At 36.1% G+C, this 21,859-nt stretch overlaps 2 protein-coding genes across 7 annotated transcripts in view; one reads left to right on the top strand and one right to left on the bottom strand.

Annotated features, from left to right (window-relative positions):
• Positions 1-15,428, top strand: part of DOK6 (docking protein 6) — a 256,449-nt gene extending 241,021 nt beyond the window's left edge. Inside the window, exon 8 of the mRNA XM_419111.7 lies at positions 5,809-15,428. Within this exon, the coding sequence (XP_419111.3) occupies positions 5,809-5,948 (140 nt within the window). The 3' untranslated portion in view covers positions 5,949-15,428. The remainder of the gene's footprint in view (positions 1-5,808) is intronic.
• The window catches only part of CD226 (CD226 molecule), a 40,262-nt gene continuing 33,572 nt past the window's right edge, over positions 15,170-21,859 (bottom strand). For 4 of the 6 annotated variants that reach the window (XM_015282436.4, XM_015282437.4, XM_001235284.5 and 1 more), the window contains 3 exons: positions 20,242-20,353; positions 19,426-19,486; positions 15,170-18,209 (listed from right to left, as the gene is read on the bottom strand). In XM_015282436.4, the coding sequence (XP_015137922.2) occupies positions 18,081-18,209; positions 19,426-19,486; positions 20,242-20,353 (302 nt within the window). In that variant the 3' untranslated portion in view covers positions 15,170-18,080. Of the gene's footprint in view, positions 18,210-19,425; positions 19,487-20,241; positions 20,645-21,859 lie in introns of those variants that run through there. The other 2 variants (XR_003073861.3, XR_005857401.2) reach the window with 2 other exon arrangements.

The following is a 21,859-nucleotide window of genomic DNA, read 5'->3' as shown; positions in this document are numbered from 1 at the left end:
TTTACTGTATCTTCTAGGATCGATTTATACTATCTTGATTCAAATTATTTCTAATAAAATATTTCTAATAAAAAACTTAAAATTTTATAATGTTTCAAAAGTAATATTTTCAAATATTCACTTTCCTTTCAAAAATAAATATTTAATGAAATGAAATACAAAATTGTTTTAGAAAATATTAAAAATTGGAGCCCAGCTGTGCTCAAACGATTTCCAAAAGCAGTTAAATTCAAGGAAGAATGTGTATGTCTTTATTTGGAATTGAAAGAGGCCCACAGTTTCACTTTCAATGAGTGTATGAAAATCAATGTGCTGTAATGTACTTTATGCTATTTTTCAGTTTCCATCTGCTCCCTTCTGTTGAATTTTTTTGTGAGTGACAGCACAATAATCACTGTGCCAATTAATGCCCTTCCAATCCAACCGCAGTTGCTGCAAAATAAATGTTTTGCTTTGTAGCAGTTTGTCCTGCTATGAAACTTTGCTTTAGTTATTCCAATCATCTAACAGCAGAAAAGGAAAAGCTGCTTTGTCATCAATAGCTCAATAGAAGACACTGTATATTCAATACAGAGAGTTGGCAGAATTTTAACCAGTATCAATTTATAAATAGGATAACAGCAATCATTTATTTTCTGCCTTAAATGAAAGTATCTTTTTGTTGTAATAATAGCCACTTAACTGATTTCAGATTGTAGCAGGGTTGTTTTTGTGTGTGTTGGTTTTTTTTTTTTTTTTTTTGAGAACCATTTTCTTTATCCAAAATAAAATGTGGATTCTCTTTCTTTGCAACAAAAGCTCTTAGAAGGATAAAAACTTCTATCAGAAATAAGCTGTTTTAGTCATTTAGTCTCTTGAAATAGCAGTTTTGTTTTCCCTAGTGGACCTTCACTGCATAGGTACAACGCCCACCCCATTTTGTTCCATGTCTTAACAAAGAATATTAAAGCTTGAACCATCTCAAGATACCCTTCCCCACTGAAACCATATCCTCAGGTCAATCTATGGACCTCCTCTCATATACCTAGGAGCTTTCACAGCTGCTGGAAAAGCCCTTAGAGGACATAAATCTAGACTAAAGTCTGGTATTAGTTCTGTGAACTTTTCTGACTAAAGAGCTGCATTTATTGTCCAGTGAGAACTCTGTGAGAAAACAAAAAAGAACAAACATTTCTTACTAATATTTCATTTCTTGTGGATGAAACATCATCTTCACTGGTTTCTGGACTGTTCTATTCATTGAGAGCTCCAGAATTTTCCAGCAGATATTTCTAAAGAAGAGATTGCTTTACAGTGGAACAAGTGCTTCACCCTTTTTTTCTTCTTTTTTCTTTTTGTTTTTGGTCTTAGCTTACATTGACTAATTCATTGAAATTTCTTTTCAATGATGATGTTTTTCTGTAACGCTTACAATCAAAGTGTTTTTGCCTTCTTGAAGTCTCATAGCCGCTTCTAAGTACAAATATCTAAAATATCTGAATATCTAATTGGCTTTAGTTTAGTGACTTCAATTTTGTGCTCATAGTCTTGGGAATGGAAGTGCCAAATTTTATTTTAAAAGATAAAGTGTGTTATTATTACTAGAAAAGTAAAACTACATTAGAAGAAAATCATTTTGTTTGTGAAGTCATCTGTTCAGGGGTTAGGAAATCCCAGAAGAAAGCTTGCTGTGCAGCTGCAAAAGACTGTTTCTTTATTTCATCTAGTAACTATCTAATATGAGGTACTTAGAGGGATCTGCACCAGAAGCTGATTCACAGGAGTCTCTGCTCCAATTAATTTTTAATCATTGTAATGTAAGAATATACACATTCATCATAAAACATTTTAGCTACAGAGCTTTTAAAGTGATCCTGCATCGGAGAACTGAATAGCATGGTGTCACTTTTATTTGCCTGAATTTGGTTTTGTATTGCTCACAGGCCATCATTACCCAAAGAAAAAAGCTGGAACCAAAGCCAACCTGAGAAAAAATCCTGCCCTCTCTTCCCCTTGGCTGCTCATTCCCGCTCCTCAGCTTTGCCAGTGCAACAGTTGTAGGACTCTCTTGCTAGCCAGATGACCAAAGTGCTTTATTTTACAAAGCAGCCTTTCAGACAGTCACAGTGGCACAATTGAGCAACTGCTGTGGGCAAAGAGGAGGAGGAAGGGAACATTTTCAGCTGATTTTTCCACTACAGGAAATGTAATGTCAAATCCTACCCAGACAGAGGGGAATTTAACACAGGAGTTGTACATCATAGTTGAGTTTTATCAGATGAGAGAGTTTCTTGAACTCTCATATTTGTAAAGATGTGTGACCTTTTTTGCTTTAGGAAAGAAAGAGGTTTGGCTCCTGCATTTTGTAGAAGAGTTTGAATTCTGAATCCCAGAGAGAGAAACATCTCCCAAAAAGCAGCAGTAAGGGAGCTTTTACAGTTTATACCTGCATCTCTCTCTCTTTTTTTTTTTTTCTTTTAATTTAGCTGAGTACTGCAAGTTTTCTCTTAGAAATAGTGATCGATCTACTTGTATGTACATCAATCACTGCTGTTACTAGGAAACCATCAGGTTTTTACTCTGAAGAATTGTTATAAATAAGTACTATGTCATGAAATAAGATCCTGGTATACACTGCCTCTGCTTCCAACATAATTAAGATCAGGAAAAATCTAATTTTGCTGTAATTTTCCAGGTTACATTAAATTATCTTTATGAATCATTCATACTTAATTGCTTTGGACTACAGCTTCATTGCATTCTATGTTCCTGAGAGTAAGTTTAAATAAGGGATGAAGTAGACTGAATATTACTTACCAAGGTCCTGTCCTAGAACAGAAACAAAAATACATTTCATACGTAAGCCACAGGAAAAAGCTTACCCAATTCTGCTGGTGTCTTCAGGTCACAAAGTGTGCGGTAATCAAATTCTTATGCTGACTTGAGAAGAATTGTAGAGAAGAGTTAGTTTTGTATTCCTGAAAACAGCTGTGGAACCAAAGAGCTACAAAATCCTCAAAAAGAGCTCTCCCTCCTCCCTCTTAACCTGTTAAGCCCCAAAAAATGACACAGACAATATTATTCAAGCGGCAAACTTAGAAAACTGGAATTAGAATTCTTTACTGCAAAACTTTTCCTGTTTGTTTACTTTCACAGTCCTCACTTAAAACACAGTCCTTACATAAAACATAAATGTGGAGACTTTGCAATGGCCAAAGCTCCATAAGGTCCATCAGCTATCAGATATATGTATAGTCTTCAGTAATAATGTAGATAAAAGAACTTATTATGATTTTGAATTAGAATACGCTAAATAAATTTTATAAAAAGGTTCTGATTTTTGGAATGTTACTACTTAGAAGTCATAAGCCACTGTGAAAGACCTTTTTTTAATTGATTTAAATGTCACAATATAGTTCTTTAAAAATTAATGAGATAAAAGTAAACATTTTGCATAGAACCATTCTTTCCAAAAGCCAAAAATTCTCTATTACCTATTGCTTTCTTGTGTCTTTTGAACTGTTGTATTCTTTTATTTTCATTGTTATTTCCATAGAGTGGTCTCACTGTTTGGCTTGAGCCTAGACCTAGTGTCTTAAATCTTTTGGCTCTGTTGTGTGTGTCTTTTAATCTTTTGGATCTGTGAATGTCTCTATCTCTGCTTACGTATCCTAGCAGTCAGGGGAGAACTTGTTATCCTTATCAGCCCTTTTGGTTACAGAATGGCTAAAATGAGTCCTTTTGTAAGACTTAGCAGCTGAAAAATTTATTTTAAAGAACAGTACAGGGATGTGCTAGCAGCTGAGGCGTACATCCAAGAAATTGAAGACCTGGATTCAGTTTCCTTTTTAACCTTAATAGGTTCAAATTTATCTTCAGTAATCTGAAAGACTGCCTTAATACCTTATCTAGAAATGAGTTTAGTAGTGGCACTGTTCATCACTACACTAAAAATGCACTACTCTACAGCAGGGAATTAAAAAGAAGATATATGGCCTAAATTTAGGAACTTGATTGAGTAACTAGTGTCTACCTCTGCTCACTGTCACAAGGACTGGTTGTTTTTTTTCTACATTTTTTTGAAAAGATACAAAAAGGGACTGAAGGAAATTGTCATGTCAACATATTTTATTTATCTTTACTTGTATTTAAAAAAAGAATCCATAGCCATTCACATGGATCAACAATTCACTATTTAAAAATATGATTCCAGCTTCTGGGTAAAAAGAAAGCATGATTTTACTCCCTGAGAAGGAAAAATGCCAGATTTGATTCACAAGGTTAAAACCAATGGTCAAGCTACTTAATCTTCCAGTTTGAATTAATTTTTTAAAAAGAAGCTAACAGGAATTTTGCTGCAATTCTCAAATTAAAAAAGTATGAAGGCTTTACTTAATATCATAGTTTAAAGTTGCTCAAAACAGCATTTGTCAATGTATTAACAGACTCTTCAATGCTTTTGCTTTGCAGGTCAGATCTCATAGCCACCATACATTTTAATTCAGTCTGACGCAAAAGATTCTTGAAGCAGAAATGTTTAAACTTGGTATATCAGTCAAGTTTTGATAGCCAATTTCTACCCAGTGAATGAACAGTAAAAATGCATATACAAAATTCATTCTGCTTGGTTGTATTATGAAAGGGATTTTATGACCATTACCATGCCACTGGGAATTACATCTGTTGTTTTATTTGTCTCCAGTGTCACTGAGATGTATGTTTTATTCTGTTTTTAATTCAGTTTTTATTTCTCTCTTGGTCCTATCATTGCTCGTATAGATCCATTTTTAAAGGAACTGTGATTTTTTCTCATGAGGCAGTTTTAGGCAAATTTTTCCAGATACAACAGTTATAACAAAGTTTTGCCAAGACTGGTCAACAGTATTCTTAATACGAGTACAACCAAGGCATTCTAGAAAATTGCTAGCTGTTTTGGAAACTTTCAATGTAAGCTGAATTCTTTAGTGTACAAGCGTACACTCTGTTAAATCTGCTCTTTACTAGCTCTGTGCTCAACAGAAAAATAGTATTTTGTTTTCCAACATATAATACATCTATTAAAGAATGTTTTAGAAAGCAATTTCTTAAATCATTTTGAATAGAAACTTAAATATACATTTCCAAAATACGGAGAATATACTTTGAATGAAGATGCATCCTGTGGAATGTAACGTTTAGCTACTAATTAAATCTCAGTTTCAAGGGAATTTTAAACAAAGTACCGAATCAAGTCATAGAAGTAATCTTCTAATGTTGACATTGTTTGCTCTTTAATGTCTTTTCTCAAACAATAATCCATCTCCCTGACTGTGAGCAAACAAGTCATGATTATGTGAAATTCTCACATCTGAGAAAAGTTCTCACATAGCCTTTTATCAACTGGTCTTCTGCTATATGAGCACATTCCATCTTCATTTAACTACTACCACTTAAGCAGGGCTTCAGATAAATAAGTGCGTTAGTTCTGCATCAGCTTTAACTAAGAAATATAACTGAGGTTTATAGATTATAAAATATATAGATATGATATTCTGCAACTTGCAAATAAAATCTGAGCCTAAATAACATCTGTGTTGGATCTGGGGATCTCCTGCCTCATCTGGTCATCTGTTGCCTGCATGTGATACAGGAGCTGCCAAAAGCCTTATTTCCAGCCCCAGTGGGATAGGTCTGCTCCCAGGGCATTGTGGCACCACCAGAAGCAGCAGAAGACATGCAGTACACCATGACTTTGTGTTGGTGCGTCCCAGTCCTGCTTTGCAAGGTGCCTCAGACCAGAGCATTCAGTCTTGGCTTGCCTCTCTGACACATCTTTCATACTGCCCACAGGTCATAGCCTGGGCTCAACGAAGGTGTCCCGGGCACAGACATTTCCCAGCTACCCCGCGGAGCAGGGTGAGGAGCACCAGCAGTCCCTCTCGCTGGCCAGCAGCTACACCTTCAGCTATGGCTCGGGCCTCGTGCAATGACAGCTGGGGCAGCCGGCCAAGAGAGACAGTCAAGCCTGGAACCTTCCGCCAGGGCCAGGGAGCAGTGTGCACCCTCCACACCCACAATTGCCATGAAATCTGAGGCCTACCAGCTCCAGCCCGGCCACCATGAAGATGGGAATCTGGAGAGGCAGCTTCCCTGAAGCAGAGGCTAAGTCTTTATTTATTTATTTTGCCATTCCTTCTGTCAATATGTTTAGGACAGAGATGGTCGGGGCAGGGGGGGTGGGGGGGGGGGGAGGGCAAGCATTCGTGTCGTAAGAAAGTGGTTGAAACAAATGAAACTGTGTTGGTGTGAAGGATTCTGCATGACCAGAGAAGGCCCTGTCACAGGGCTCTGTCACGATGTGCATTTGACATCAGAGTCTTCCTACCCATCTCCATCAGCAGGTCAGCCTATCTTCACTGGTGTCATGTTTAGGCCCTTGCTGTAGTCCCCTGACTCCAGCTGGATTGAATAAAATGTTGCCAGTTAAACAAGCAGCGTAAGTACTGCAGGCATTGCCTTCAGAGCCAAGCAGATTCACTGACTGCCATAGAGGGCCAGGTGGTTTTTTGAGTCAGGCTCCAATAGATACTGAAGGCAAACTGATGGTGTTTGTTGAGAATATAATTTGATGTACTAAGATAAAGTTATTGCTTATTGCATATCTTAATTTTTCTAAATTCCTGGGGCATAAATTCTTTTTTTTACTAATGTGAGCATATGTCTCCTGAATGCCCCTAAGAACTGCAAGTTTTCACGTGAGCAGCAAAGTCTCAACCTTAGGACTGCTAAGAAGTTTTACCATTTGCAAATTATTTAAGTAACAGTGCCTGCAAGCATAATTTTAAAAAGCAAAAAAACTGTTCTTCAAGCAAATAAACCTGGGCTGCCTCATCCCTGGCTGGTGATCTCCTGTTCCATGACTGGGCCAGACATGGTACAGAAGCTGAGCTCTGATCCTGTCTCTCTGGTCAGCCTTTCTTTGGTTTTCTCTGTTTCCTTCTCAGATTTCTGATTTAGATGCACATTGTACCTTGTATGAACTGATGTATGCATCAGTTTACTTTGAAAAGGATGATGAGTACATCTTAATGGAAATTTTCTGTCTTTGGAAGATGTCTTTCAAAAGTGAATTGTAGTAGGTGTTTTGTAATTGGTAATGAGCGAATAAGTTGGAAGGCATACCTGTAGGTGGGGAACAAGTTTTGTCTATCATGAATATTTAGATTTTTGTAGGTGATATCAAATATGTATGTACTTCTCACGATGCCCTGAAATGTGTGAAAATGTGGGGAGAAAAAATCAGCTCTCTTGTTATCACACGAGCAGGCCTTGCGTTCTGTTCCCGGTGTGAAACCGATTGCCATGATTACCAGTTGTTTCTCAGGACATGTCAAGGAAGCATATCAAGGACAAGACACATATACTCTATTCCAATTAAACAATCAGTTTTATGTACTATAATTTAACTGAAAAAGTGCTGTCAGGTTGTTTTATATATACACATCTATATATATGTATTAAAAAGTATAAAAGAAACTTCTGCTTTAGATTAAACTTTTACTGATACAGTATGTCCAGCTTTTCTCCAACCATTTTACAGACTAAGAGACTTTGCAGACTTAAAGCTTTCTACACCTCAGTGAACAGCTGCTGAATAAAAAGGCTTTGTGATCCGCTTGAATGAAACACTTCTCCCCCACCACAATCAACTTTATTTATTTTTCCTCTCTTTTCCTCTCTCATTCACTACCTCTTCTCCTTCTCACAGTGCTGCCATACTCAGGAATAGAATGGCTCCCTACAGAGAATATTTTGATGAAATAAAATGAAAAACTGCTCTCCCACGCTGTCAGGGAGCTACACCTGTGGTGCTCCCTGAGCTTTACCCATCAAGGAAGCTTCATTCACACTCAAGTTTAAGAAAATTTTTGTTGACATTTTGCTTTGGGAAAAAATCAAGTTTACAAATGTTACATGAGAAATGTGATACAAAAGGATAAATGCTGGTATAATTCTGTTAATCCAGGAACCTTTGCCAAATATATGCCTTTGGAGGAACTGGCCAATTATTTTTATTTCTACTCAACTCTGATTCTTTCATTTGCCCTAAAAACATTTATTTTCTTTAATTCCTTAGATGACATTTCCAGTACCTTCTGCGTTTTTTTATGCCGTATCCATGCAACTATTTTCCTCTGTGACTTGAAACCAGTCATTTAATACTTTTATATTTTCCATAGCGCCAAAAAGGAAAAAGGCAAAATAGAATTGTTATCAGAACTCCTTTGTAGACCCAGCGTCCCTATATTTTCAGAATCTAAATTCTAAAGCTAGTGCTTTAGCTGTGTTTGGATAACATCAGACCTATATAGTGCACACTTTCCATTGCTTGCAAAAAGGTTCCCAGCTCTCATAGGTGATTTTGTCTTCCTCTATAGTGCCTGAATATTGCCTCATTAGTGAAAATGTAGATGCTATTTCAAAAAATATATATTAAACATGTTGGCTACATAAAGGAGTTTTACTAAATATTTTCCTTTCATTACATAATGCAACTGCCCTCTCAAAGCATATGTTTATAAATATCTATGATATTTTATCTAGTAGCAACAGACAGAAAATGAACTCCAGGGCAAAGCTCAAGAATGCTATCAACAAAAGCAAAGCTGACCTCTTCAGAACCTATTTCTCACAGACAGTAAGCACAAGCACGCTGGAAGTTGAAGATTAGAATACAACTTCACAATGTACTGCAACGCAGTCAAAGAAAACTGGGTACCTGAAGCACAAAGGTATTCTGTATCTAGTGGCATTTACCATTAGTGCCACTCCAGAACAGCAGATGATACCATTGTAACATGTGTATTTGTCCAGCTTCCAAAATTGTTCCTCAGGAAAGCTTCATGAGAACCAGGCAGGTGCTAGGCCAACAGTTTGCCAGAAATTTGTTTTCATGGAATTGCTTTGATTCCTGGCATATGCCTGTCAATAACCTAAGTGATTCCCCACTGAGACAAGTTTGGACAGCTCCTAGTGGTTCCGCCAGAAGGAAAGCTCTCTTTTGGCACACGTGGTAGAGCTGCCTGCCTAGAGACTACAAGGGGCTATAGATAGGCCCAGGGGCACTACTGGCCCCTGTTCAAGTCTCGGCTGTCCTCATGTGCAAGGCACACGGGTAATATGTTGTCTTCTCACCTGAGAGGAGCTCTCTGTTTTCAGCCAGGGAGCTGACAGGAACAAGAGGGCAACACCATGTCTTCAGTGGTAGCCAGGTACAACTGGCAAAAAGGGAACTTTGCATCAGTACTTTACAAAATGTTAAAATTAATGTAAGGCGATTATTTTCATTGCAGTTCTGAGGAAATGTGAAAAATAAATAGCTGTAAGTATGACTTTTTTTTTTTTAAAGACCTTTACTCTGACTGCATTCATCCCTATAAACAAATAACACGCAGCATTGCTAAATATAGTTACCAATACCTCTTAACTGACTATTATGGATTGATGCATGCTATTATTTTTGATTTTGAAGTCACTTGGTGTAGAAAAGGAGAAATTGAAGGAGCCTGGTAATAAATCATAAAATAGTGCTAAGGTACTTAAGTAGCCACATTTTTTAAATGGTTACATTTTATTATTAATAGTTTAAATCATTTGTGAGTATGGTCTATTGGAATAAATTTGCCTACTGATGTAGAGGAATAAGAAAGAAGGATGTCTTATACCATGGAGTTTTCTGCCTTACTGAATAAATATTCAGGCTCTGCTTTCTATGGTGGACTCTGCAGGTCCTCACATGTAACCAGCTTATGCAAAATTCTTTTTTTTTTCCCCCTAAAGCTAGCAAATAAAGCTTGGAAACATATCGACAAACCAAAGAAGTTTGTTAGACAGCAACAAGAGCTGCTCTCTTTCATTTTGTCAAAAGTCTGTTTCAGTAACGTCAAAAGCATTTTCAGAAAATACTTCATTTCACAAGTGAATAGAAGTCCTTATGGGTAGTAGGAAACACATTTCTAATCAAGCCTTGTTGTAAACTTATAAGACTGTGCTGGAAGAGGGGCTGAAATTACCTGAGGTCAGAGATCTTTTGAAGTACTCTCTATAGCAATAATTTATTGCATGCATACAGCCTGCAGTAATGTATAGCATGCATACAGCCTGTGGCACCCACTTATTTAGGAGTTGCTAAGTGCAGGCAGACTGTGAAAACCTTCACCTGTTCATGGCAAACAGGAAAAAAAGAGCATTAGTCAGATCTCTTTATTGCATTTATCAGAAAAGGAATGAACTTCATGCTTGTTCAGCTCTTGCTCTCTAGTGTAATAGGCAGTACCATGAGGAGTAGTGATTTTTGAGCTATTTGATCTCTAGAAAAAAATCATCAGCCTGTAGCATATAAACCTCTACTCAGACTTAGCTCACCAGCCACATTCATTAATTTTCAATTGGTAACCTAGAAACTGCAGGATGGTTTTTCATGACAAAATATAAGTCTCTTAAATGGCTGTGCTCTCTAGCATGAAATACAGTGTTATTTATTTACTACTGTTTCTTCCTCAAAAGAAATGAGGAACGTGTTCCAATTAATCTGTCTATTAGGGTATAATATCGGTGTATTTATCTCCTTTTATACCTGATGAAAATAAATACACGTGGCTTTTATCCACATACAAAGTAGTGTGAAGAAAGTGTGGAAAGTTCCTTGATTATAGGAACAGATCCAACAACATTGGAACATTTCATTTTTCCAAACATCATCTGAGTATTTGTGACTCTTTCCAAACAGCTTGTTTCACAACTTGAATATATTAGAACCCTTTACTTTTCCCCACTGACAACTGGTTAGAGCTATGCTTTGTTAGCAGAAGGTAATAACTGTGCACACCACTGAGGTGGCAAAACATTAAAATCAAAGGGTATGAGGTTTGATATATTAATTATGAAAATGCAAAGTCTTGAAAAAACTCCATAAAGGGTGCTGTGTTCTTGATATTCTAAATAAACGCTCTTCGCTTTTGATTTTAGATTAAGGTATGTGTCATCCTGGAAACATGTGCAGGCACACGGTGATATAAAAGTCAAAGGACATTGTCAAACTGGTTGTAGCAAATGGAAGTCTGTCCATTCCCATGCCCTTACAGGACAGTGAAAGGTGACAGGTGAAGATGGTGTGTATTCAGCAACTATTGAAGTGGCATGTGCTTTGAAACTTAAATATTACAATCCAAAGGTGAAGAGTTTCTCCTAAAGAAAATGGAGGTTCCACTTTGCAAATATACTTTTAGCATTGTCACATGAATACGCAGTTTGATGGATTTTTATGGATATGGTTAAAATACATATGAAAGGACGTAATATTTAAGCACAATGAATTAGAATTAAAACATTTTAAAATGTCGATATGATATGATTGTTGCAAGTTGTAATGGAGAAGAAAATTCCTTTTTAAGTAAATGAAAGCTCAAAATTCAATATGCTACTTAAGATGAAGGAGTTAATCTTTTTAAAACCAATGAAAGTCCCAAGGAGGAGTTAAGGTTTCATTTTTTTCCTTGAGTACAGAAATCCTCATGAGGTTCAACAGATTTACCTCATTTTGTTCTTATAGTCCTGAGACTGTCAAGAGAATGGATGCATTTCACAGTAGTGGTTTTTTTTTTTCTATAACAGTATTTGACATGACTGAAGTTAACCCTTGTTTTTAATATGGGCTGCATGTTGTTTTCAATCTTTTTATGATTGTATGACAGCAAGACTGCAGCATACATAGAAAACAGCACAAAATTAATCAAGTGACTTGGCAATTTGATACCAATAACAAAAATAAAGGTTTCAGTTAAACGTTTATTTTTATTGTGGCTCTTATATCTAAAACAGAAAAAAAATATACCTAAAATAGAGCTGTCCTCATTGATGTTAATTGTTGCATTTCTTGAGTTTCTGTAGATGACAGGCTGTGACAGGAGATATTTATGTTCTTGGACTGCCTTTTGTAAGTTGAACTGATTTAAGATGGTTACAAGGAAAAATCAGACAACACAGAAAAAATCTATTATGATTTTCTACTCAAATATGACATATGTTCTCTCTTTTTCACTCTTTTTCACTGCTTTGAGGTTTTTTCCTTCTTTGAAAAACACTATTTTAGAAAGAAAGATTCTGAAATCTAATGAAAATTGTAAGAAATGAACAAAAAATAGTAATAATTAAAAACAAAGCTGTAACCTTTAAAAAGATTGGGAGAATTTAGTAGAATTTTAGCACATAGCAGTGGGTCATGTTGAGTGCAGTACAGCTTTCCAGAACATTCAACTTCTGATTTTATCAAAGCTGGGAACAATATTTTGTGTTTAATGCAACTTGCAGCTCTATGATGCTCTATAGAATAGGCTTAGAAGTGCTCAGTCCATTTTCCCTAACAGGAATGGAAGAGCCAAGAGCCCAGCTTAAGTGCATTATGCAATCTAGTGCTCAAAAGATATGCACAATGCATCATAATTGTTAGTATACAATTCTGCAGCCAGATATTGCTAAAAATACGACAAGAGTATTTGAGAGCTGATCAGATTTGTGATAATAGCAGCAGTGTTTGCATTTATGATGCCTAAAAATATGTACACGGGTGTTCCCATTTATGTTTCCAATTATAATCCAACAAAGTTCTGTGAGAAAATTCCTCCCTTAATACAATTTTTGTGTAAGTTATGGAAATTTAGGATCAACTAATAGATGTCTACTTCAGACAGTTTGCTTTTTTCAGAGAAAGATAAAAAGGAAAAGATACTGTGTATTTATGTGACTGTATCTTAGCATGATAAGCTGTTTATCATTTAAATCATGTTAGAAAACTTACTGCTTCATAAGATCAATGATTTATTTACTGTAACATTGTAATTAAACTGTTAAGAAAAGTGATAAATCTCCGTCAGAATCACCAAGATACATTTTTCAAAAACTACATAATTACTGTTTTAAGTAAGCATAAAATTAGAAGAAAAATGTCAGACAGAGCTAGAAATTTATTTTAGTTAATTTATCTATTTGTACTGGCTAACAGTGTTGATGTGGAGCTAATAAATACTAGTCTTTTGAAACTTGCTGTAAATAACTTTCTATATTTCCTCTGTAATTTCTCGCTTGACCCTTATGTTCCAGGCACAGGCAGTAAGGTAAAACTTCACCTTTGTAATTCAACAGAGCAGTGACACAGTGGCATGGTGGCAGTCTGCTCCAGTAACCTATCTGCCTCACATAGCTGATGGTATCTTGATAAACTTGAGGCTCTCTTATATCAAAGGAAGTGTTCACAAACTTCCTATGTATTTGTCCTATGGTTATCCATGTTCTCACCCTTTTCTCATCAGTCATTATTCTGTAAGGAAGGACTAGAATGGAGAAAACAAAGCATTAAGAGAGAAAGCAAAAATGAGAATGTTCTTGCTGGAGGAGTGCCCTACTAAGTCCTGTGAGCCCACTTCTGGCTCTTCTTAGTCCTTAAAGCATGAGTTGTTTCTGCACAGGAGCCCAGCTTCAAGAGGGAGAGTAGGATGGGGTGTGTCTGCCACAGAGTACAGTAAAAACTTAGCTAAGGTCTTTCATTCCCTGACTGATTTGGTATGCACGAAGCTGTATGAAACAGCTATGGTGGCAGAAACATCCGGGATGTCATTTACCAGTGAAAAGCCCGATGAGTCTCAGTGCTTTGAAGACAACTGTGTGGCCTCAGGGTGGGACCCTTTGAACTAAATGTCAAAGGGAAAGTGGCCACCCTGACACCCCACGTATACTCTGACATCACATCCCAGCATTGCGTACCCATGGAGACACATCTTGTCCTCAGCAGTCCTGTGCTCTAGTCCAGTTCCTCAGGAATGTGTGAATATTTGAAATGTCTGTTGAACTGCTGTACTTTCACATTAAATAATGCAGTCTGTGAAGCTGATGTGCAGTTTCTACTCCTGGAGTCTACAGCCTATCTTGTAGGCAGGATTTGGAACTAACCCTTAGTATCAGACATACAGAGCTGTTTAGGGGATTAACTTCTATTGAGCATTTGGACTTTAAAGGAAATAAGCCTTCTTCCACTTGTGCTGGGGAGTACTCACTGAGGCAGTGTTAGCTGGTGTAAATAAGTACAATTGGTTTGAACTTTTACATAGCTCAGTGACACAGAAGGTTTAAAGAAACATGATGTGTAGATAAAAACGAAAATAAACAGAGCCCTGAATCCCAAAGGTATTTATGGTTACACGCACACACAAACAAATAAACAAACAAACAAGCAAAAATCAATTTGATACTGAGATCAGTCTTTGGAAATCTTTTCTTTTTCTGAAGTCTGTTTCCTGATTTGAATCTTTCAAAAAGCCACCTACCTATGATCAAACCAAGATCCAAAGAGCAGGTGGTTGATTTGCTTGTGTAGCACAGTTGTTAAAACTTATTATTTCTGACAGACATTACAAAACTTAAGGTACCTCATGGAAATTTAGAGCAGGTGAGATTGGATGGAGGATTAAGTGTTAGACTACTCTTCCTGAAGTTGGATATTGTAGGATGTTCTCCCATTCCTCACTGGATCCAGACCTTGTAGCAAAATGCTTCCTAACCATACACTGGTAATCCAAGGATGCACAGCCAAGGAAGATGAAAAGACAAGCAGAACAGTCACTGTCATGAATATATTACAGGGTCAGGGAAGCTTTTAAAGGTATAGGGACATATTTGAGATAAAGAAAGGAAGATGTGGTGACAAGAGGTGATATAGTATCTTAATGTTCTAACTTGCACCGTCTTTCATAGACAGTGGGTTTAGTATTCTCCTCGTTGGTCCAAAGCCTGGTGACTGACTGTTTTACATTAAAATAAATAAAATAATAAATGTCTACTTCAGACTGTTTTATTTCAGAGACAGAATTGAAATGTTTTCTTTTCTCTGATTTCTTTTTTAAAAATTGTACGTGTTTAAGCTCTTCAAAGGCTTAGTATTTCTATTAATCTAAATGGTACTAAAAGTAACAAAAATTGAATTTTCCTTTGTACACAAGGCTTAAACAGCTGCCTTTTTCACCCAGCCTAAACCATGATTGCAAAATATGATTTTTTTTTTATTATGGAAAAGAAGTCCAGATTTCCTTTTCTTAAAATCTCATATGTTCATTTTCCTGTTGCACAGAAGGTAGTTACCCAGTGACTCAAGACACTCTTCTTTAATGGAAAAATGCTTTATTATCTTTATTTCCTTTCAGTAGCGTTTCTAAGGCTTTAAAACAACAAAAAAGACAGTTGAGATAGTGTTCTGAGCTATCTGCTATCCATAGCCGTGCCATGTTTCTTCCTTGATTTTTTTCTCTCTTTTAACTATTTAAGCAAGTAATACAGGATTAAATAGCACAGTAACTGTTCAAGATGAAATTTCAAAGTTACAGCTGATCAATTTTACACCCCCCCCCCAAAAAAAAAAATAATAATAATAATAACAGTTTCCAAAAGAGAAAGGCAGATCTATGGGAAATTTTGAAATTAAACACAAATAAACAATAGATTGCACAGGACAGCCTATTTACATAATCCATACTCATTCACAGCAAACAGGCTCTGGCTAGGTGCCATCCTCCTGGACTCATAAAGCATTTAAAGAGTTTTAATAACCCATTTCTAATGACACTTCTGGAGGTTTTTCTTGTGCATAACTTACTTGTTTTTAAACCACAGAGAATATTGATGAGGTATTAATTGTTTACTTTTTGGTTTTTATTTGTATCAGTCTCATGTTCAGCTGCTGTTCACTGATATTACAATGATACAAAAATGAAACTGTTGTTTTGGGTTTGCTTTATGAGAAAAAAAATATACTGTTCTTATTATGTTATGTGTAATGTGATTTTCCCTGTGGACTATCTTGATAGAAGTAATATGTTTATGGAATTTGAATTAAACTAGATTAAATACCTGCAAAGATGTGCACTACAGATTTTTCTTTTTTTCTTCCTCAAAAATAAGCAATTCTTTTGGAAAATACAAAACAAAACAAAACAAAACAAAACAAAAAATCAGACAAGCTAAAAGCACCAGGGGAAGCAAGAAATAAGGGCATTACCAGATATAATAAAAGCAATCTGGTATCACAGATACTTAACCTCCACCTCTCCCCCTTTTCTGTCCTCAGTGAAGTAGGGATGTGTTTTGAGTGTCTCTACAAACAGTGAAATCAATAGCAACTTCTCGGCTCATGGATATTTCTGTATCAGGATTCCAACTGAGATCTCCAATGTAATCCAATTCATTACATCATCATTTTGGCATTTTAATATAAATGGAATCATCAAAGAAACGACCCAATGCTACAGGGTTTTACTTGTAATGCTGTGCACAACTTAGAATTATCTGCTTTGACATATGATAACTCAGGAAATAAACCAACTTATTAATAGTACAGTTCTGTGTATCCTCATCAATTGCACATGCAAGCATTTATATATCTGAACACCTTCAAGAAGTGAAAGGAAAAATATATCCCTTGTAATGTGTATGTGTCCTTGTTCAGGAGTACACAAAACCAAAATGAGATGTTTTCTAACGGTGTTTGACATTGTGAAAGATTTTAAGTCTTCAATGTTAGGTTGAAGGACTCTGGTTTATGTTTTTAGATTTTTAGCTGAAGTGTAGGATAACCGTACAACACTATTATCACTCAAATAGTTCAAAGAAGTCTTGTGTCCACTCAAGAACCTAGACATGTTTTCCTTTGCACGTGAAGAAAGCTTTCATTGGAGAAAGCCACATATCTTCTGCTTTTCACTGTCAGGCTGTTGATGCTCCTTAGCCAGCCAAGTTGAACGAGTAACTGTTTTATAGGCAGACTGATGATGCCTTCCCCCAGCACCTTTCCAAAACAAAAGTCATCTTCAGTCACACTTTTACTAATGCTACAAGAGAAAAGGGGAATCAGGCATTGGTGGGCCAGGCATATGGTTTGTAGAATGCAGACATATATAATTATCAGCTTTCATTGTAACATCTTCATCTACTGGGATTCCATCCTCAGTAATATGGCAGATTTGTAAAAGGCCAAAAGATGTGTAGATCCTAATTCTCAGGTCTGCCTTCTAGTTCTGTTTGTTTGATTTTTTTTTGTCTGTTTGTTCAATTTCTGTGTGGTTCATTCTGTAGTTTTCAGCACAATATATACATATGCACACATACAACCACACACATATGTGTATTGTTTGGTAAATGTTCTCAATTGTGCTTTTTCTGCTTTGCATCATTTATTCATGTATCTTCCACGTCCTCATTTATTTTTTGTGCACCTAAACCTTATAATAAATTATTATTAAATATAACTTGACAGTAACAGAGTCTTCATGTTTTGTTTTCTCCTGAGCATTGGAGAGAGAGAGAAGCAAAATATGTGTGCATGCATGTGAGAGTACGTGTCGGCTGGGGGCTGTGCTTTGATTCTGTAACACAAATAGTGAGCACTGGAATAGCTGTCATGAGTGGCAAGAAGCATGTAAACCACATCGCTGTCAGACAGCACACTTCTCTTTGTGCTTTTAAATCTAACTTCAAGGATCCCTGATACATTTGCTTTTGCCAGCTGAATAATACTGTTTGCGCAACAGTGTGATAACACCTCCTGTGTGGAAAATCATGGGCATTTTTTTATTCTATAATGCTCTCAATTTGAGATTTGAAAGTCATGAATACAGAGAACATTGAGCACATTTTCTTTCTCACCTTGCCACACAAACATCTCAGACATTTGTTTCTCCAATGAAATGAATGTAATTTAAACATATACTGCTTTATTCTGCATAGTTGTTCTAAAATTATTACCTGTAAGTGCACCTGCTGGGTAACAATGTTTAAATTTTAGAAATACCAATAATCTTCACTTATACATATGAATCAAAGGGTGCATTAGTGCTGCAGACTGTCTCATAATGCAGATGCACCCTGGCTGGCTCAGGTACCAGTGCTGTGTGGCCAGGGCAGCCTGGGCCATGCTTGGCACAGCCAGATTAACCTTCTAAAGCTCACCCACGCAAAACAAATCTAGTCCAACATGCAAATATATGGCCTGAAGTCGGGTTACTTCATTCACAAGATGGAAGCTAATTGTTATTTCTTAGGTTTATGCAGTTCACGTAAATCTCCTGCTCCGGCCTGAGTGATGACTCTTCTTTTCTTCTTTCTATGTCCCATGTGGTATGATAATTGTGTTCTGCATAATTGTTACCAGGCTAGAACATTTAAAAAAGAAAAAGGAAAAGTTGAAGGATTTTTCTGAAAATGACTTTGAAAAAAAAAAAACTAACAAATTTTCCTCATATGCTGTTTTATTATTAGGAAATACTCAACCATCAAAGTAGTTTTTGTCTTCTTGCGTTTCATGAATAAATTTCAAATTCAATTCATATGAAAGAAAAAGTTGTACTTTGAATATACTTCACAGCTGTCTCGTATTGTGTTACTGGTAAAGTATCAAAATATCAGTATCACTGGAATGCTTCATTCTCTTCATGTACACACTTAACATACTGAAATCGTTACCCACATCAATCTTAAAAAGTTAGTGACTCTAAAGGTATGGATCATACTGTAAATTACTTTAGTTATTAATATGATGGTACCTCTGTTAGTTGTTATGTTTTCAGAATTGTCATATTTCCAGAAGAAAGTTTCTGAGGTAAATGGCAAGTCTCTAGGCTACAATTATCCTAGCAAGAGCTTTATTCTGATGTGAATGTTGACCCAAGAGGCAGAATGGGAGACACAGAAGTGTCAGAAGGTTAAAGGGCTTTTTTATAAGTAATTCCCTATCTACAGTGAACATCTCCTCAAGTGCTGTCTTAGGAGATAGATAGAAAGCTAGAGTCATACCCACTGTGAGGAAGGGACTGTTTTCCTGAGCACATTGCTACTTCATACTATGACTCGGGGTATGAAGAGACAAAGTGGAAGCAGAAAAGTTGGATCTTGTCTTTCTACTCTGGCTTTGAATAGAATTATTAGGGGGGAAACATCACAGAGTTTGAAATAGTTGATTGATTGTTAAAATACAAAAAGGGGCAATTTAACAATTACACCAACAAATTACGGTGAAGCTGAACTAGAAATAGGTAAATACAAATAGTATGACAGGATATGTTTTTTGGTGGGATTTTTAGCTCAGTTTTGAAAGTAGCAACTTGAGGGAAAAAATAAATAACTATTGCCAATAAACAAATAGTTCAAATCTTGCAAACAAAAGAACTACATGGAAGAAATCTTTAAATATAATTGTTCTATCAAGAACAAAAGAACAGTGAAAATTTATAAGTAGAAATATTTATTTTTTCCCAACTGTAGCTTAAGATTAAACTATACAACTCAGGGAATGTAAACATCAGATACAGAAGATATCATATTAAGAAATATGCAAAATACAAAGTATGAATGAACTCCGGCTGATCTCACCTCATCCTGAGTAGAATACAAAGCATTAAATAAGGCCTCTGTGATCCTCTTCCTCTTCTTCCTGGTGACACAAATTCAGTTTGGAACACCATGGAAGGAACTGCATCACGAATTACAATATAGTCCAAACTATTTAATTCTAGCATAGAAGAGATAACACTGACGTAACTTACTTGTCCACTGATATAAATAATATCCAGTAGACCTTCCTCTTAATTCAGACCATAACGTGCATGAGATTAGCATTCTTTTGTAATGGTCTGGAGACACATCAAAAGAACTCCTGCTCAGGGGCAAGAACAATGACACATTGCTTGCAAATTCCAGAAGCTTCATATGACGTAAAGGGGAAATAAAAATACTTTTTTTTTTTCTACTCAATATTTCCTTCCATTGGAAGCAGAGATTCTGGATCAGACAGCTACTATATATTTAGCATACAGTAGAAACAAAATGCTACAAGATGTAAGAAAACCTCAAGATGTCACTTGTGCTTCTCTATGCACAAAATAGGAACAGCCCAAACTAAGCTTATGTTGTTCTTTACTAATCACCTATTAATACTACAATAAGCATTTAGCTGACTAAGGAACTTGAGTAAGATTGTTTATTTGTTTGTTCCTGTAGTGGGAAAAGTAAAGTAACTTCTTTCATAACCTGCTTAACAGATCAGTTTTTTTAAGTTTAAAAGTTTAGCAAGAAAATTACATTTCCAAGTCTACATTTTTTTTCTATAGCCTCTGATAAGGATAGAAGCGCTTTTAACACCTTAACAGCTTCATGCTTCTATATCAAGCAAATTGATTTGTTACTCACTTTTTGCGATAAGCAGTGGTGATGCAGAAAATGAGTAGGAAAACAAACAGTAAAACAGCAGCAGATGTTCCTCCAGCTATGTAGATAATAAACCATTTGTGATCCCAAGTTGCTAGAATATGATTGTAATAAATATTGTTAGAATTTTGTATAAAACATCATGAACTCCTCACGACAGACTAAGCTGAAAATCAACAATTATGTAGACACGTTATCCCATGAGATCTCAAGCTCAATATTCAGATCTCACAATCATTACCTCATTTCTGAAGAGCCTTTGTTATGCTGAACTAGCTCTTACAAAAGCTGCGACTGAGATGATGGAAGGTGAGTGAACACAGCACAGCAGTATGAAAAAAAACAACAGAGATGTCTTGTATATTCCTTTTCCTCTCATTCCCTCCTGTGGTGAAAAAGCAGTCCAACAGCATTCATAAGTGACTCAATATATAGTCAATAAAAGCACTCTGATGACTTAAATGAATATCCTTGACATTGTAAAGGTTTTCCCATAAGATACATGCATAACAGACATGCGTTAATTCCATGAGAAACAAGACATTTTCTCAGCCCCGGAAGGTTTTCAATTCAGTGCTTCACACTTTTATCCGTTATTTTCAACTCTAATTCAAAACAAAATCTGTTCAGTTTTTAATAACAATATTTTCACAAAAATTCTCGTTGTGATCAAGTTTTTATAGCCCTGTACTGCACATAATTTGGTGATAGATGTCAGGAAACTCACCCTATTTGTTCCAGTATTAACAAAAATGCTTTCTTTGAGAATCACAACTGAGATAGGAAAAGTTACATTTACTGTAGTTTGAGCTTTGCAAATGCATAGTCTTCTTCAGTATGGAATCACTTCTTCAAATAAATCTACAGATAAACATGTAATAATGAATTGTTTATTCATTTTACAAGATGAGCATGACAACTCCAAGGTATGGATCAACACATTCTTAAAGTACGCAAGTTCATGGAGAGGGAATCATTTTGCAAATAAAAAAAAAGCTGGAGAAGAAGTAATATGCTCACAGTCACGTACCAAGTCCACAATTCTAGTCCTCAACATAGTTATTCATTTAAAATATGTTTGATTTTTACTCAACAGTTAGTGGTATCATTAAAAAAAAAAAAAAGAAGAAGAAGAAGAAGAAAAGTAAAGTATGTCAAACCACAAAACTTTAACTCAGCTTTTTGCAGTCCACCACAGTGTGCTATTTCCTGCTTCTGTTGCATCTCTGTGCTAGCTGTCTGCAGACTTGAGAGTAAATAGCACAGAAAACAAGCAATCACAAATAGAAAGTAATAAACACAACGGTATAGAGTGTATTTGTGACTAGCAGTAGCAGCAAATATCTTTGTCAGGTGGTTTTACCAACTTCTAATAATGTCAAACTTCTAGAAACTAGTGAGCTTACGTGATAGCAATGTCTTGACGAGAGTGTAAGTCTGTCCAAATATGGACTGGAGAAATATTTCCTGCATATTCTTCAGTTTCTGAACGTGTAGCAATGAAACAAAGCAAGGCATACAAAAAGGTGAGGATGCTTTGGGATGGAAAAACAAGGTTGAGGGGAGGCCTCATGGTGGCTGCAGCTCCTCACAGGGAGCA

This window comes from Gallus gallus, chromosome 2 (genome assembly GCF_016699485.2).
Source record: "Gallus gallus isolate bGalGal1 chromosome 2, bGalGal1.mat.broiler.GRCg7b, whole genome shotgun sequence".
Taxonomy (NCBI): Eukaryota; Metazoa; Chordata; class Aves; order Galliformes; family Phasianidae; genus Gallus; species Gallus gallus.
The sequence above is the reverse complement of the archived record's forward strand: the minus strand, read 5'-3'. Positions and strand labels throughout refer to the sequence as shown.